General features: G+C 35.7%; 1 protein-coding gene across 2 annotated transcripts in view; it reads left to right on the top strand.

Annotated features, from left to right (window-relative positions):
* The first annotated feature begins 1,583 nt into the window (after positions 1–1,583).
* Positions 1,584–18,059, top strand: part of eprs1 (glutamyl-prolyl-tRNA synthetase 1) — a 36,793-nt gene continuing 20,317 nt past the window's right edge. For both annotated transcript variants that reach the window (XM_067455426.1, XM_067455427.1), the window contains exons 1-12: positions 1,584–1,741; positions 7,477–7,561; positions 7,736–7,835; positions 7,934–8,090; positions 12,579–12,712; positions 12,961–13,061; positions 13,913–14,039; positions 14,298–14,490; positions 14,585–14,756; positions 15,718–15,951; positions 16,063–16,147; positions 17,052–17,111. In XM_067455426.1, the coding sequence (XP_067311527.1) occupies positions 1,699–1,741; positions 7,477–7,561; positions 7,736–7,835; positions 7,934–8,090; positions 12,579–12,712; positions 12,961–13,061; positions 13,913–14,039; positions 14,298–14,490; positions 14,585–14,756; positions 15,718–15,951; positions 16,063–16,147; positions 17,052–17,111 (1,491 nt within the window). In that variant the 5' untranslated portion in view covers positions 1,584–1,698. The remainder of the gene's footprint in view (positions 1,742–7,476; positions 7,562–7,735; positions 7,836–7,933; positions 8,091–12,578; positions 12,713–12,960; positions 13,062–13,912; positions 14,040–14,297; positions 14,491–14,584; positions 14,757–15,717; positions 15,952–16,062; positions 16,148–17,051; positions 17,112–18,059) is intronic.

Consider the following 18,059-nt stretch of genomic DNA (forward strand, 5'->3'; position numbering starts at 1 on the left):
ACATAAGATATTTTTTCTTGTTTTCTGGAAAATAAAATGAAAATGAAGTGAGTTTTTGCTTAAAACAAGCCAAATTAAATTGTATGTCATTTACTTGCCTAGTAAAAGGATCTTGATTTAAGAATTTCTAAATATTTGGACTGGAAAAAAGACTAAAAATACTAAGTAAGAAAAGCATTTTTGCAGTGCGTTTTTTTTTTTTTTTTTTCTTGTGGCTTCATATATTTGTTAGCCATATAATATATATAATAAAGATTATTTCAGTTATTTCAGTTACTCATGATCCAATTTAAAACAAAATGAAAAATGCTTTGACAGTGTAGACCAGGGGTCCAGGGGTCCTCCAGAAGGTTCTAAGGGGTCCCCAGAAAATTTCAGACTTAAAAGACAAAGCAAAAATGGATTCTACCGAACAAATGGTTTCATTTCTATTTGTTTATCTCCGTGTTTGCCGTATACATACTTTCAAGATTTATATATGTTTGCTTCGTATCTTTCTAGTGAGTTTTTCTCACTATAGTCCCCTTTATCTTGCTCACTGGGGTTCTTAACACGGTACGTAAGCTGCTTAAATAGACCTACATTATGAAAGTTGCTTAAACAAGTACATTTCAATGAAAATGTTTTTTCAGGTTGGATATTAAGTATAGGCAATTTAAGTTTTAAACAATGTGTTGTATTAATGTCACACTTATTATTTATCCAATGATTTAAAAGTTTTTATATATATATATATATATATATATATATATATATACATACATACATACATACAAATATATAGATGTATTTAAGGAAGGGCGTCCCCCATAAAGGTTCCTCATATTTGGGGGTCCTTGGCATCATGAAGTTTGAAAACCCCTGTAGGCTCCCCAAAATTAATAAGAGAATTCTATGAGCATACAACATGTTTGCATAATGTTTAAAAATGTATAATGTATATACAATACTAAAGTCATTATGTTAATCATTTTAATATGTATGAGGATATACTCTTGCCTTATATGAAGCATATTTGACATCACTACTCGGATATAATAGGACATATATGTAGGCTACATTATTACATATTGCATTATTACATTGTAATTATTATATATTACATTATTACATTGTAATGGATCCCACACGTTTATTCTCATAACTGAAAAATTGTAAGACTACACAATTGTGACTTTTTCGATTATATTTAAGATTACATTTCTTGTAACTTTACATATTGCAATTGAGACTGGTGCTTGTTTTATGGATACGGATTTACTACAGAAATCAAATCGTAAAATACAAGGCAATAAAAAAAAGGGAAAAAAAGACGTAACGTTTTTTCTTAACAGGCTATTGTGGAAAATGTGGCGGACAGCGTCACTCATAGGTCGTCTTTGCGTGTTTTCTATTTAAATAAAAGCGAAAGAATTGCTGTACAGAACGACGTTGAACTAAAAACGCAGATTTTACTATTGGACTGATGTTACTGAAACTAAGTGTTTGTATTTTCTAAATAAATTTGGGGAACACACGGAGAGGGGTTTCACAGAGCAGACGAAATTGAACGGAACCATTGTTTCGGGGTCTAGTGTTACCCGTGTCATTCCAGTGCTGCGCTCTACAGCAGGCGGCGCTGAGCAGCTTTGTGGCTCGTGAAGTAGTTTGATGCTGGAAGTGTGACAGGGCCATTACGAGAAGATCAGAAGGAACGAGATGGCACTAAACTTGACGATCAACAGTAGCAACCCACCTCTGGGTAAGTACAAATGTGATGTGTTGCATATATCGCAAGTTAACGTACATTGCAGTTTGAAACTGAGCTCGCGCATATGCTCAATGAACTGACACGCAAAATATCCTCGTGCCGTCGTGGCATGCTCTAAAATTATCTGTCTGCCATTCCCAGTGTTTATTGGGCTTTTCTTGTCTCTCACCGCCTTAAATTTCAATAGTTCAAATCAAGATAATTTACAGTAGCGGTACGTATGTGGTACTGCTTCCTTAAAAGTGATTTAGAAGTATAATATATGTTTTCATTATGATGATGGTGAGAGGGCGTTTTGTGAGGTTTGCAGTTATAGACAGTGCTAAACGAAAGTTTGCATGACTCTAGAGCCTTTCCACCATATATTTAAGAAAATAAACGAGACAGTTGCTGAATGATATATATTGTTTGAATTTAAACTGCGCCATCCAGTGCTGGCGAAGCTGTCACTGGCTGATGCAAGTCATTTGAAAGAGCTGTCTGAGTCGGTTTAGCTTACTCCATCTCACCTGTCTTTGAGCAGAGTGGTTATAATTCTTTGTTGTGTACGTTTTTGTGAGTGGAATATTTTAATGGGCGCGGGATGCCACTGCAAAGTCAGTGGAAATGCCTTAAGCAAAAACCAAAATAGGTGTGTTTGTATGCAGTGAATACAGTAAATGTGTTTCTCAGACATTTGTTGACAAACCTCAATTGTCAAACAAGGGGCCCGTTTCAAAAAGGAGGTTAAGTGAGAAAACTGAGTATGTTAACCCTGAAATGAAGGGAATTCTCGGTTTTCTGTTTCAGAATGGGAGGAATGTTACATCCCAAAAAGCAGTCAAGCCCGTTTCTGAAAGAGAAGTAACTTGTACTCAGAGTCAGTTAAGTTACCACAGTAACTGACTCTGTGAACCTAACCTGGTCAGGAGCAGGTTTTCTTCTGTAAACCCAGTTTCTTTCGCTCTCCTCCCTCTTTTTAAAGTGCCAGCGATGTTTAAATACTTACTTCATTCGTGCTGCACAAATGCTTTTTTTACTGAGTATTTTTTTCCTTACCCTTTTGACAAATAATTAGAAAAATAAGAAACATGCACATTGATTTAAGAATCTTTAGATAAATTACAAGACAACTTTTTACATTCATGTCAGGAGAGGATTTTTTTTATTTATTTTTATTTTTTTGCTTGCTCATGAATGCCTCTCGCAAGGAGGGCGTGAGGCCCTTTGCAAATGTGATGTGCGAGGCCTAGGGTTAGCTAGCTACAATAAAGGGGTCTATATTAGAGAATAGAGATGCACCGATTGCAATTTTCTTGGGCGATTCTGATTTTTTTGTTAGTGAGATCGGCCGATACCGATTTTTTTGTTAGTGAGATCGGCCGATACCGATTTTTTTTGTGTGCAAATTCTGATTTTCTTTCTGAGAACTATAATTGAGAGGATATACAAACAAAAATCCTCTTTTTCTTCAAAGCAAAATATTATTTTTATTATAAAATAAATTAGTAAACATTACAATAGGATCTTCTCTCACTTAAACAACTCTAAAAAAAAAAAAAAAGTGTTCTATGCCAGGAAAAAATAATTGAAAATCATTTGCTTTATGAACCAAAACATTATAAATTGACCTTTTTCTCTTTTTTACTTATCTTACAAAAATCAAAAGATCCTATGAATGAACAAAACTGAAATATACAATAATCCTCCAAATAATAGTTCAGTAATTGTGTAATACATGTTGCCAGCTAGGTACCAAGATGTCACAGTACCAAAATTCCAATAGTCGGTACCAATACCATAACAATTTTACGGTAAACAATTTTACTCTGTACCGATTTCAGTACCACAGCTATGTGTATATATATTAATTTATATATATATATATATGAAATAGTGGTTACTTTCTTCGTTTTACTGTTTGGGCTCAAAATATGCTAGATTTAAATGTGTCATAGCTGATAGGACACTGATGAGAATAGTGCGTGAACACAAGGCTGGGCGATAGGCCTGCACGATATTGGAAAAAAATTACATTGCGATATTTTTCCCCCCAACGATATATATTGCGATATTGAGAGCCATCAATCCAGGCTAAAGTCAATAATTACCATTCCATGATATTAATGATTTCACTAATAAGCAAGCTTCATTACAAGTGACAAAAAGAAATGTTATGAAAATATGTGTAAACATGAAACTAAACCTCCAGTAGGTGGCAGCAGGTGACCGTCTTAATGAGTGAGTCACTGAGTTGTTAATTCAAACGATTCATTCGAACGCTGAATCGTTCACACTTGTTGCTGTGAGTGAGACGTCTTATGGGTCTGCTATGAACGATTTTCACTGCTGAAATAGAACAAAAACTCTAAATATTGTATCTAAAATGTAAGTGACTAAGTGATTGTTAATTAGTTGTTTATGGAGCTGTCATATAAAATCAGTCATTTTCAGTCGTGATGGTATTCAGGAAAACGCTCAAGTGTTGTGATTTCTCCTCGAGAGGCTGCACGAGGGTGAACAGCGTGACCTTATTATCATCAGTTCATTATATATTATCCACAATCGATCGCCACTTACACTAAATAAATGCACAAACATTCTTGCATTTTGGTGATTCGCTAGTTATTTTTTGTTTTAATCAGGCTCTTGTCCGTCAGGCAAGTAAAATTCTCTTTCACTTGTCCCTTCAAAACACCCACATGTCCCGGACAAGCGTTAATGTCGAGTCCTGCTTTGTATTCGTCGTAAAGAGCTTTGTGGTGCTGTTTAAAGTGATCAGACAAATTGGTGGTGTTTTCTTGTTTTGTGGCCTCAAGACACTCCATGCAAAGTACCTCTTTTTGTTCAACATCCTCCTTTATGTAGCCAAAATAGTCCCAAAAAGATGATTTCTGGTACGAACCTTTTTTTCCCTCTTTTCCTCTTCGTCACGCATTTTAGCAGTGAATGTTTGGCCGTGAGCGTTGAGCAGCGGCACAGCGAACCAATCACTGTGCAGGCATGCGGAACGTGCATGTCACTCCAGCAACACACTCGTGTTTACTGTGTGCTTCCTTAATACACCATGGGCTACTACCATAGACCATAAAAAAATACTACTACCCTTCACATCGCATATTCCGGCGATGTGACTATCGCACACGCACGCGCACATCGCGATGTCGATGTTAAAACAGAATATCGTTCAGCCCTACTGGGCGATATAACAATAATTATCACAATATAATTTTCCTCGACAAAACAATAACAACAGTTTGATAAATTCTCGATATAATGCTTATGCGCTATGCGTAATGCTACGCATGCGTATTGCAGACCAGGCTTCTGGGTGCTGCATGCGCTGTTGTTTACAGTCAGTGACTGACAGGATTGGAATTTTGAAGTGAAGTGGAGGGATAAAAATGAGCGATAGTGAAGAAAACTCAGAGCTCACGACCAGCTTGGAGGACAAGTTAGACAAGTTAGTTCACTCAACTTCCGTGGTTTGGAGATATTTTGGGGATCCCATCCAACATAAAACAGAGCGACGTGTATGGGCTGCTTGATAAATTGTTCACCTGTTTGAGAAGTGTTTGTCATGTTTTGACAATAAAGGATAGTTTAAAACCAGTTAACTGTCTGTTTTCTACATCTTTCACTCAGGAGCAAAAATATGCCTTTAAACTTTAAAGAAATTTATCGTGATCGATATCGACTGATATGGAAAAATCTATCGTGATATTTTTTTGGGCAATATCGCCCACCCCTACTTGAACATATTTATAGAGATAATGTTAGAGATTATATTTACACCAAATTATTATTTATGCATTATGTGGTGTTATTGACGACGGCCAATATAATGAAGGAAATCCCACAGAATATATGACATGTTTTCAGTGTGTGCACTGGTACTTTTCGAACACTTTATCTAATTTGAACAAAACCGTGATAATATTGATGACCGTGATAATTTGGGTCACTATAACAGTGATATGAAACTTCCATACCATTTCATCCCTAATGGCAGCACTCGCATGCATTGAACAAAGTGTACTAACTAAGAGGTGTAACAGTATGCTATTTTTATTTACCCGCCATGGTGGCCGGTAGGTGACACGAGCTTACCCCCTACAACACAAAATCACCCGCATTTGGCTGGTGGCGGGTGCTAATTTCCATCCCTGTTCCATGGTGGTAACTCAAAGTTGTTGTTGTTGTTTTTCCCGTCATTTTGGCTTTGAATTTAATTTGTTAGAAATATAAACAGAATTTAGAAATGCTTTTAAAATTAAAAACTAAGCGTTTAATAAACAAACAGCATTCATTGAGTGTGTTTACATGCACATTCTTAAGCTGATTTTGCCTATAAGCCGACAACGCAATTGGTCATGTAACCCGTTTTCTTTTATCGGAGTAAGGTCATAAACGGCGTAAGCGCAAACCGGTTGGAACAGGTAGTTTTTTGCCTCTTACCTCGATTTCGCGCTGCATGTAAATGCATTAACCTGCTTTCTGTCGGCTTATTGAAGTGTGCTTGTGTAGGTAACAAAAAACGCATACTTAGAGCAGATTTTAATGGATCCAGAGAGTTTTTTTCATGAAATATGGACATACACAAACGCAGACTCTTTTAAGTTACATAATAACCTAAAAGTGGTACTTTTAAGTTACATATATTATTTATTAACACGGTTACATGTTAAAGTTCATGTAGGGCTGGGTGTTTTTTTATTATTATTATTTTTATTAATTAGAATTTAATGTTTTGCAATCAGACATGTCTGAGTTTTGGTTTTGAATAAAAATGTTAGTAAACATTACAAATTAGACATGTTGACATTCATTGTTGGGTAAGAAACTCAAAAAGTAATTTACTACTAGTTACTAATTACATCTTCAATAGTGTAATTAGACTACTGTACAAATTACTTTCCCCAAAAAGTATTTCATAAAAATAAAATAAAAATCTAAATCCTGTATCGATCTCGACTAGTTCGACTAGCACTTTAAAGTTAGACTTATGATGTTAATTCTACTGTTGTATTATATAAAATTGTTCTAGATGCTACACAGTATTTAGTTTTACATTTTGCACCATGTTGATCACTTCAAGTGTGTGCGCTTGAAATAGAACTTTTTTTTACCAGATAAACATAAAACTTTTTTAACCAGTTAAACATAAAATTAAAAATTTGAAATTGTGAATCAGTCAATCATTCTAAAAAATGGTCATGCATTCCTGACCTTGGTGTTGCTAGCGCTCTACTGTTTGTGGATCAGAATAATACAGGTAGTTCATAAGAGGCACTGAACTAGAAAAAACACACAAAATATTTGCATGGTGATTAATGAGCACAGGATCTAGATGAACCAGTTTGGTTTGTTTGTTTAAAGGTCATAATGTAACTATTATGAAAGCACATCTGTTTCTGTAAAATTTGAGTTTGGAATTTTGTTTTCTGCTTCCTCAACCTTTAACACACAAAAAGCAAATTTATATTATTGTGACAGTTTGGGTTGTACATAAAAGGAGGGATATAAGAAAGTATAAACCACAAAGTTATGTAAAACAAAAAATTATTGTAGTTTTTTTTGAGCATCTTTGTGCAGAATTATAACGGTATACTATTTGGAAATAATTGGTCAAATGCAGGAACATGCCACTTTCAGCTTAGATTTGTGTTTGCTTGGCTTTGCATACAGCAGGTAAAGTATTAGATTTGCATTGCTGATTTTCTCTGTAATTTAAACTTTTCCTGTAGGGGCACTGTTGACTGCTGAACATGTGAAGGGCATTGTCAATCTCTCTGTAAAGGAGGGCAAAGACACCATTCTCTATGTCTCTGAGTGAGTATATGGCCTGTTTGAGAGTAGAAGTGTTTGCTTTATAATGTAATATTTATAGAGTTTTATTGACCGCTAAGGTGGATACAAACATGTACACAATTATTATTGTATTGTTGTTTATATGTATTATTCTGTCTAATTTTCCCTTTCTCTAATTCTGTGTGTCTCCTTTAGTCAGGTGCAGTTCAGTGACGTGAACTCCATTACGCGTTATCTTGCCCGCGTGGCACCGGCATTGGGACTGTATGGTTCTAACTTGATGGATCAATCTGAGGTTAGATTTGGGAATCATATACATTTCACTGGCTCTCTATACCATATTACTATTATTTCATCAGCTAACAATTATTTTGATTATTCTGTCTTATGCAGGTTGATCACTGGCTGGAGTTCAGTGCCCGTCGTCTCTGTGGTCAGTCAGATCTGTCTTCTGCTCTGGCAGATCTGGATAAAGCTCTGGCACTGAGAACCTTCCTGGTGGGTTACAGTGTGACGCTGGCTGACCTCTGCATCTGGGCTGCTCTCAAAGGTGGCTATGAGACACATTAGACTATATCTATCTATCTATCTATCTATCTATCTATCTATCTATCTATCTATCTATCTATCTATCTATCTATCTATCTATCTATCTATCTATCTATCTATCTATCTATCTATCTATCTATCTATCTATCTATCTATCTATCTATCTATCTATCTATCTATCTATCTATCTATCTATCTATCTATTAGGGATGTCAATTTTCACAAATTCCCATGATCGATTGTCGTTTAAATTAACGATCAATTAATCGATTAATCGTTAACCATAATACTGAAATATGCGTCTACAGCAGTGGCTTATAGCCGACAGCATGACAGGATGTGGAATGCTGCTCAAAACGCCATGTTCTTCATCAACTGAATGAGAAGGATTTTTTAAATCTAAACAAAGGGCTATGGGATTGTAAAATTAGTCGATGTTATTTATAATTTAATTAAATTACTTATTTAATAACCAAATATAACCTGTAATACAACACCAATGCCGCCTCAGATCTGTTATTCAGAATGTTTGGACGCACTTCCAAGAACAACGTGCTGAAACGTCACCTAAACCCAATTAATTCAAAACGATTTATTAAAATATTGTTTTCGTCAATGTTATGTAATGTGACAGTCCCAATCATAGTTATTATTAGTCGTGCGTTGCTGTTTGAACTGTGCGAGCTGAAGCTGATGCGCTGAATCAACACTGGTAAGTTACACTGAAAGCTCTTTGTTAGCACATTATTTAATTCAACAAAAAGCTTCCTATATGAGAATAATCAGATTTATATAAAGTTAACAAAATTACAAATTATATATCTTCACAAAATGATGCGAATGCACAAGTGAACTTGAAGTTGCTGATATTCATATTCAGAATGGGAGACGCGTACACGCGCTCGTCCTGGAACAACGCTCTGAACACGGCACCTTAACCCAATGACTTTACAACCATTTATTAAAATAGTGTTCTCATTTATGTAATGTAATATGACAATCCCAATCATCATTATTATGCATTGCACTGTATGCGCTAAATTCGAAGCACTGAATGAAAACCGGTAGCCATCCATGACTGAAGCCATTTGCTAGTGCGTTTTATTTCGCTAAAAGAAACGCATCCTATATGATTGGTCACACATATAACGTTACAAAATAAATGTAATATTACAAATTACTTCAGCACAATCTGATGCGAATGCAGAAGTGAACTTGAACTAGTTACATGCGCGAGTCAGAATGCGTGACTCATGTTGTGCGCGCGCTCTTCCTGGATCAACGCAATGAAACACACGGCAAATAAACCCAAATAATTAACAATCACAATGTTTTATTAAAATAGTGTTCTCATTAATGTTGTGTAATATGACAGTCCCAATCATAGTCATTATTAGTTGTGCATTGCTGTTGGAGCTGCACACTGAAGATGATCACCGCCACGCTTTTACTACCGCTCGCCTCTAACGTTAATTATTAACCAAATGCATCCTTATGAGATAAATCAGCTATAGATAGGCCTGCACAAAAGAAACACAATATTACAACTTACATTTGCACAAAACAAAAGGCTGCTAATGCATATGCAAGCTTGCAGTCATGATGAAGGTTTAACTCCAGCTGTAAAATGGTCCCAAATAGAACTCAGGCACGCTCGCATCATTTTTCCTCCCGTTTCGCGGTTGAGCTGCACGCACGTGCATGACCCTGCTTAATCGATGATCGATAAGTCTTATCGATCAAATGTCTTATCGACAATTAATCGATCATCGATTTATCGTTGACATCCCTACTATCTATCTGTCTGTCTGTCTGTCTGTCTGTCTGTCTGTCTGTCTGTCTGTCTATATAAAATAAAAATTTGCTAAGGGGTAAATTTAAATGTAGCAAATCATGTAAAAAGTTGTCATCTATATCAAGTGTGCATATTTATTAAAAGGGGGTGCTCGAAAGCCCCCTTCTGTAACCTAAAATGACAATACCATCTTACTTTCCATGAAAGCCTGTATTCACTGGACCTCTGCTTCCAGTAAATACTACCATTTATTGTTCATGTTATTTTTCGACAGACATCAGTGTTGTGATATTCAAATTATGTGGATTTGAAAACAGTTGAATCGTAAGTTAATCATTATTAGCCATCAAGTATTCAGTGAAGTGATTAATACCCATGAGTGTTATGATGGTCTTTTTACTTGTTTTTTTAAAAAAAAATTACAGACAGCAAGTTTTTGACAGATAACGTGCATAAGGGGGGGGGGGGGGGGTGTTTGAGTTTTGGGTTGGGCTGCAACTAACGATTATTTTGATAATCGACTAGTTGGCTGATTTATTTTCTCCTGATTAATCGGACAAAAAGAAAAACATGTATTGACAACTCACTATTCCACATCCTGCCTGCCCCATGCTGTCCTTCAAACAAATGTCAGCTGAGTGCTATGAAAACATGCATAGTGAATATATCTACCCTTACAAAAATTAACCATGGTTTTACAACAAATAAACCAAAAGAATTATAATAAATAAATAACAGGGATATTGTAGTTATTCTTTGGTGACCAAAAATGAACCATGGTTTTGCTTCAAATCCATAGTTTAACTATGTTATTTATGTGGTTAAAAATAATTGATACTGTTGTCTGAGGTCAGCTAATGACGTTTGTGTGGTTTTTACATTAAAAAACATCATAACTAATAAGTGATAGGCTATTTTCTACACTGGTTTTGAGGATCTCTCCTGAACGCTAGGTTTTGATGGGTGTGCCACACTGGAGAATGAAGTAAACCTCCACGGCTAGGATTGGAGAAGATTTGCATATAATTAAGGAGCTTCAACTACGCTGTCAGTTCCAGTCACATGAGGGAGGGATTGTTTTGAAAGCAGCAACCAGAATGATTCTTCTACCACAGATCTTGGAAATGTCTTTATCAAACAAACACAATTATTTATTTCACATACAATCAAATACACGATTGATTGGAATATTATTTTTGTATTACTTAGCCCGCCGATCTTTGTATATAAGCGCGAACCGCTCGCACACGCAAACCCAGATCAAGAAAGGAATATTATTTCACTATTTGAGATTCATTTGAGATTCTCTGAATTATACGTGCTTATTATTCTGTAGAGGCGGTGTTTCGCCACACGATGACGTCAAGATGCGGCACATGGTCATTTGCTGGGCCTTGTGTCTATAAAAGCTTTTCTTTGAACAACAGGATTTACAGGATATTCTTATATTACTATTACCTTTAATATATATAAAGCTCAAAGGAAAATTGATTTCTCAATTCATCACCCCTTTAATTTCAACAGACAGCAAGTTTTTAACAGATAACGTGCATAAGGGGGGAATGTTTGAGTTTTAAAAGGCCTCAGTGATCCTCCGGGTGGGCCATGAGAACTTAATTTGAATATATTAATATAATTAATTAATGCTTATTTGTACTTATTGTACTGTTAAACTGAGGGAAACGCACAGCTAAAGTATTTCCAGGACGGTCTTAATCGCATTACAGTTCTATATCACTTTGCCAAATGATTTCAGTTATTTCATAGGTCCATACAGCTGACAACAGCAAAAGATCCCACAGTGACACTGACTAAGCAAATAAATACACGGAACAATAAGATAAAACTGCTAATTATTTCCATGTTTTTTGCCACAAAATTACATTTTATTATGTATGGAAAGCTCATACTCTTTCCTGCTCTCCCACTCAGTCGCACCCTTTGTAATAACTCACTGCATTAACAACTGCATTAGTATGCTACTAATAGCTCAAGCCTCTGTTACTAGCTCTAAAATGATGTTTTACAGAATTAGCAACGTAGACTTGGGTTTAGATGCGAAAGAAATTAGTCCTGCGTACACAAGCGTTTTAAAGTCATAATGAAATCAAAATTTACCCTATTTACTTTGTTAGCACATTTTAAAGGTCTTAGGGTGAACAATTAATCTGTGAAAGTTAATAAACATTATTAAAAAAATTGTTGCATAATCTTTAATCAAAATCTGAAAAGTAACTTCCGGTCTGGAAACCGCATTTCTTCTCAGATGACGGCAGTTTGACGGCTTGGGTTTGAAAATGCTTGACCGCTCCTCTGCAACCATCAGTCTTCTATGAGCGAGAGATGGAGAGGAAAGATGGAGCGGAATCATTTTATTTCATGGATTAAATTACATGTTGTTCAGAGACTAACATGTTTGGCTTGTCAAAAATGTTGCATTCAGCTGTCGCAAATCCATTGACTTTTGAAAATAGTCGTTTTTTTTACAGGAAAAAGCGGTTTTGATGCACAAAGATGTTTTTATTTTCACTTAAAACAAAAAAATATTTAAACCCATGAAAATGGAAATCCTGTTGTAAAAAAAATAATTAAACTGTTATACCATTATTACCCCTTAGCAGATTTTGTCTCTCTCTTTCTCTCTCTCTCTCTGTATACATCTGACATCTTAACATTTGTGATGATTCTCAAAAGGAAATGGCGAGTCACAGGCCAAGCCAAGCTCCTACCCGCATCTGTGCCGCTGGTTTTCTTTCCTGAGCTGTCAGGTGCCCTTCAGTTCTGTGAGCAGTAAATGGGGCAGCAAGATTTCTGCCAGCAAAGCTGCTGTGAGTTTATTACCAACCCAGGGTTATATTGTTGACTTTCTGACAGACTATTGCAGTTTGATTGATTCTGTTGAAGAAAAAAAAAGTTTAAATCAAGTCACATTTATGTTTACAGCTGAAATTGAACATACCTTTAAATGTTAATGAAGTTGTTAATTTGCATATTTTAAATAATTTTAAATTTGCAAACAATCATGCAATGCATCTTCTATAGTGATTAATTTTAAAGTTCCAATTTGTGTTTTTAGTCTGTGGAGAAGGAAAAAAAGCAGGATCTAGGAAAGTTTGTGGAGCTTCCTGGTGCTGAGATGGGCAAAGTAATTGTGCGGTTTCCCCCAGAGGCTAGTGGGTAAGTAGCGTTGATGTCCATGCAATGAAGGTCTTTCACAATATATATCAGTGATCAGAAGAATTTTTTTTTTTTGGAAAGAAGTCTCTTTGGTTTACCAACAAAATGACAGTCTTCTTATGAGTATCTATACTTCCTACGGCCATCTGTATTTATGGGCTAGAAGCAAAAGATGTCCCTTTGAGCTTCGGCAATGCGAGTGTATACATATGTATTTCCGCTTCTACTCTTCTAGTCTTAAGTGATGTTCATATTTACACTAAGGTGAAACTTATACATAGATACACTTAATCATATAACTTGTTAGATGTGATAAATATTTTTTATATTGTTTGTTTTTCTTATTAAAGAGATGATAAAGTGGACACAAGTGTATTTCATTAATTTACCTGACTCAGACAAACGTGTTTCAAATACCATTGTCTCATCTTATAATATAGATATTGGTATTATTTTAAGTGATACACTAGATTCTATAAATAACTATAATATGTAAATTTCGGCTTTCCACGATTCTAAGGCAATACAGGAAGTATCAATGCACATATTCAGTAGATCAGAAAACCAACATGGGGGCCATATACTAGCTCATTTAATAATTTAAAAAAACTTTACTAACTGGTAACCTTTTCAATTTTATATTTTTATACATTTTAAAATGTTATTTATTCATCTGATGGCTAAACTGAATTTTCAGCAGCCATTGCTCCAGTCTTCAGAAATCATTGTAATATGTTTTGGAGCTCAAGAAACATTTGCTGTTATCAATGCTTCATATTTTTGTAGACATATGTTGATGTATCTAGTTTGAAGGAATAAGGTTTGTGTCTAATTTCTTTCCATCTCTACAGATACTTGCATATTGGTCATGCAAAGGCAGCTCTACTCAACCAGCATTACCAGGTCAATTTCAGGGGCAAGCTCATCATGCGATTTGATGACACCAACCCTGAGAAGGAGAAGGAGGACTTTGAGAAGGTATTTTTCCTCCTTTTATACACAATTATTACCCATGTAATAAATTACCCTCTACAAATTGCTTATTCCCCCTCCAAAAAAAATGTGTTTTTTCTCACTAATTAAAACTATTTTAACTAAAATGCAGGTTCAGTTTAAAAACACTGTTAATTAGTGACATTTAGACTGAGTACCAAGAACTGTCTAGAACAAATTCCCAAAAATTATTTGTAGACATCCCTGGCTAAGCTAATACTTTTTCTCTCTTTTTTGCTACAGGTCATCTTGGAAGACGTGGCCATGCTACAGATCAAACCAGACCAGTTCACCTACACAAGCGATCACTTTCCCACTATCCAGCGCATGGCGGAGAAACTTCTACAGGAGGGCAAGGCCTACATTGATGACACTCCTCCGGATATCATGAAACAAGAAAGAGAGCAAAGGGTTGAGTCTTCCAACCGCAGCAACTGTGAGCATCACCAGTACTGGTCTTATTATTTGTTTTCTTCAGGGGAAATGTGATTTGAGGTTTTATACTGAACACTTTGTCCATTTCTCCTCAGCTGTGGAGAAGAACATGCAGATGTGGGAGGAAATGAAGAAAGGCACCGAGCTTGGCCAGACTTGCTGCATGAGAGCGAAGATTGACATGAGTTCCAACAATGGCTGCATGCGTGACCCTACACTGTACCGCTGCAAAAACGCTTCTCATCCCCGCACTGGCTACACTTACAAGTGAGTGAACAAATCGAGTCAATGAAGAGTCATATTTAACCATTATATGCTGCATAATGGTTAAAGGGTTGGTTCACCCAAAAATGAAAATTCTGTCATTAATTACTTGTCGTTTGATACCTGTAAGTCCTTCGTTCATCTTTGAAACACAAAATGAAGAATTTTTTGTTGAAATCCAACGGCTCAGACAGGCCTTCATTGACATCAATGTCATTTCCTCTCTCAAGACCCATAAAGGCACTAAAGACGTCGTTACAAAGTCTCACTACAGTGATTCTGCAATAATTTTATGAAGCAACGAGAATAGATTTTGTGCACAAAAAATAAATAAAAATGAAATAACGACATAGTGATGTGCTGATTTCAAAACAAAGATTCATGATTCGGATCGCGTGTCAAACTGCTGAAATTTCGTGACATTGGCGATCCGAATCCAGAATCGATACGCTTATTCATAACGTTCAAATCTTTATTTTGAAATCGGCCCATCACTATACTATGTAAGTCGTTATTTAGTTTTTTTTGCGCAGAACATCTATTCTCGTCACTTCTCGTCAGCGCCACTGTAGTGAGATGGGCTTTGTAACGACGTCTTTAGTTCCTTTAATGGGTCGAACAACATTAGGGTAAGTAATTAATGAAAGAATTTTAATTTTTGGCTGAACTAACCCTTTAAACTGATATTTACAATAATTTTGCTCAAAATTGTAATCATGTTTACTAATCATGATTGTTTTCATTTAAGTAATGTTTTTCATTTTCATCAGAATTATTGCACTCCTTTCTGTAAGCACAAATAAAGAGACCGTCAATTAACATGCATAACTTTATTAAAAAAAAATTAAGAACGCTAGCGAATTTGACACTACATTGTACGTGCAGCATGTTAACGAATATGGCCAAATGACGCTTCCTCAGTGAGGTTCTTCTTATACTTTTCTTTTTCTCTCCTTCCATCTAGAGTGTACCCCACATATGATTTTGCATGCCCCATTGTGGACAGTGTTGAGGGGGTGACTCATGCCTTGCGTACCACTGAGTACCATGACAGAGACGAGCAGTACTACTGGGTAATAAATGCAATTGGCTTGCGTAAACCGTACATCTGGGAGTACGCCCGGCTCAATCTTAACAACACTGTGCTCTCCAAGAGGAAGCTCACCTGGTTTGTCGACCAAGGCTATGTGGATGGCTGGTAAGTATCATGAGAGCCCTCACTGTCTGCACTTTATTGAGAAAAAACTCCTTTGGATTGCATAGTAAAAAAAAAAAAATGTCTTGCTCTCCCCATCTTTCCTTTCTGCAGGGATGACCCTCGTTTCCCCACAGTTAGAGGTGTGCTACGTAGAGGAATGACTGTGGAGGGACTCAAACAATTCATTGCTGCTCAGGTATGTGTATTTATTGCAATTTGATTAACCTTTGGTCAAGACACAAAAGCCACAAAGTTGTTACAATGATTTTGCAAAAGAAATGGCTGTTCTTTGCCGTGGCACTGGTAAAATCACTGTAAATTGCTCACTTTATAAAAATGCTGCAGGCAGCACAAGATTTGAAAAGGTTTTTTTTTTAACATTTTACAAAGAGTTCTTCAGATGTCTACTAAAGTGGACGGCATGCATTTATGGTTTAAACTGAAGAAATTAAACATAATACAGTAATAACTCAGCAATATTGTGTGTATTTAACAAACCAATCAGTAACATTTTCAAAAATGAGTTACAGTAATGGTTTGAATTGTAGCTGAAATATAGCTATTTATCCCATAGATCCACTATAGTGTACAGATGATTAATCAGAATTTTCTCCCAATCTAAAATCAATACTTAATTTAACTGTGATATGACTCATTAGATTTTTAGATTAGATAGATGTCTTACCTGCAAGAGTCTCCTAGCATAGAAGGAAGGGATGGATTTTCCGGAGCAACTTGGCATTTCTGACTGGCCATGTGCCATCTTGGTTTGGAGGGGGGAGAAATCATCTTTGCCACATGGTGGCAATGTATAGGATGATGCACAGTTCCCTGAAGAGGTTGATTTGAAGCTATGCCATCAAAACCCATGCATATGCAAGAAAATGCTTTTTGAATAGCTGTCCACTATAGTGATCTCTATGCATGAAAGGGGTTATTAGCTGTTATAGCTATTAAAACTGAACTTTTCTGCCATGTAATTTAGTTAATCTTTTTATATAAATTGTTATATAAAAAGTTTCAGTCTTTTATTAAGATTTGAATTCTTTAATAGATAATTTTAATTCACATTTTTTTCTGTCCATTCCACTGTGGTACAGGGAGGCTCGAGATCTGTTGTCAATATGGAGTGGGACAAGATCTGGGCATTCAACAAGAAGGTAAATATTAAAATCAAGTCCAGGGTCCCTCAAGGCTACACCTTATCTCTAGCTGGTCCTTGTCATCCCATTCATTCACTAGTTTAAATACCCTGAACAGCCGGCTCACATCTTTGCATTCTGTCAATCAAAAATTTAATTTGAAACTAATTTTTAATACTTCAGTGTGTAATCTCTCCAGCCCAGATTTTCCATTCACCTTTTGTGCCTCACTCTGCATTTTACATTTGCACATCACCCTCCCTCCCACTCTTTCTCATTCTGTGTGACTAACTTAAATGCACTTGCATTTACTTGTTATTTATTAAAGTCTTTAAAAAATGACAGTGATTTCTTATTAATAATTAGTCATTAAAACAGGAGCCACTTGTTCTGTTGATTTTAATTGTTCTTTCATGTTTTTATTTCAAGTGTTATAGCCACCGTCTTCCAAAAGCTGCACACACGTTTGTAATTTTGCATCTGACGTATAATCTACACCTCATTCCCTGCATCAAGCATGACCTAAAATCTTTGAAACTGCTCATTAGCTACAAGCATTTTTTTGAACTTTTTCTTTAATTTAATACTTCATCCAAAAATGCAAATTGTCATTATTTACATTAGTTTTTGTTTTTGGGTGAATATTATTGATTTTAAAGGTCTAGTTCACTCAAAAACAAAAGTTCTGTCATAAGTTACTAGCCCTCATATCATTCCAAACCAGTACTTTTGTTCATCTTCGAAACACAAATTAAGATATTTTGAATTAACCTTTTTTTAATTGAAAGTCCATGCCAACAAAACCTTTGACCTTTCAAAAAAGTTCATAAAGACAGTAATCCATGTGAATTAAGCAGTTTATATTTACATATAAACACTGATTTAGGCACATACACAAATTATGTACAGAATCTCAAACATGCATGTTTTACATGCTTGACACCTGAGAACAAACCTCATTGGTTT

This window comes from Pseudorasbora parva, chromosome 10 (assembly GCF_024679245.1).
Source record: "Pseudorasbora parva isolate DD20220531a chromosome 10, ASM2467924v1, whole genome shotgun sequence".
Classification (NCBI taxonomy): Eukaryota; Metazoa; Chordata; class Actinopteri; order Cypriniformes; family Gobionidae; genus Pseudorasbora; species Pseudorasbora parva.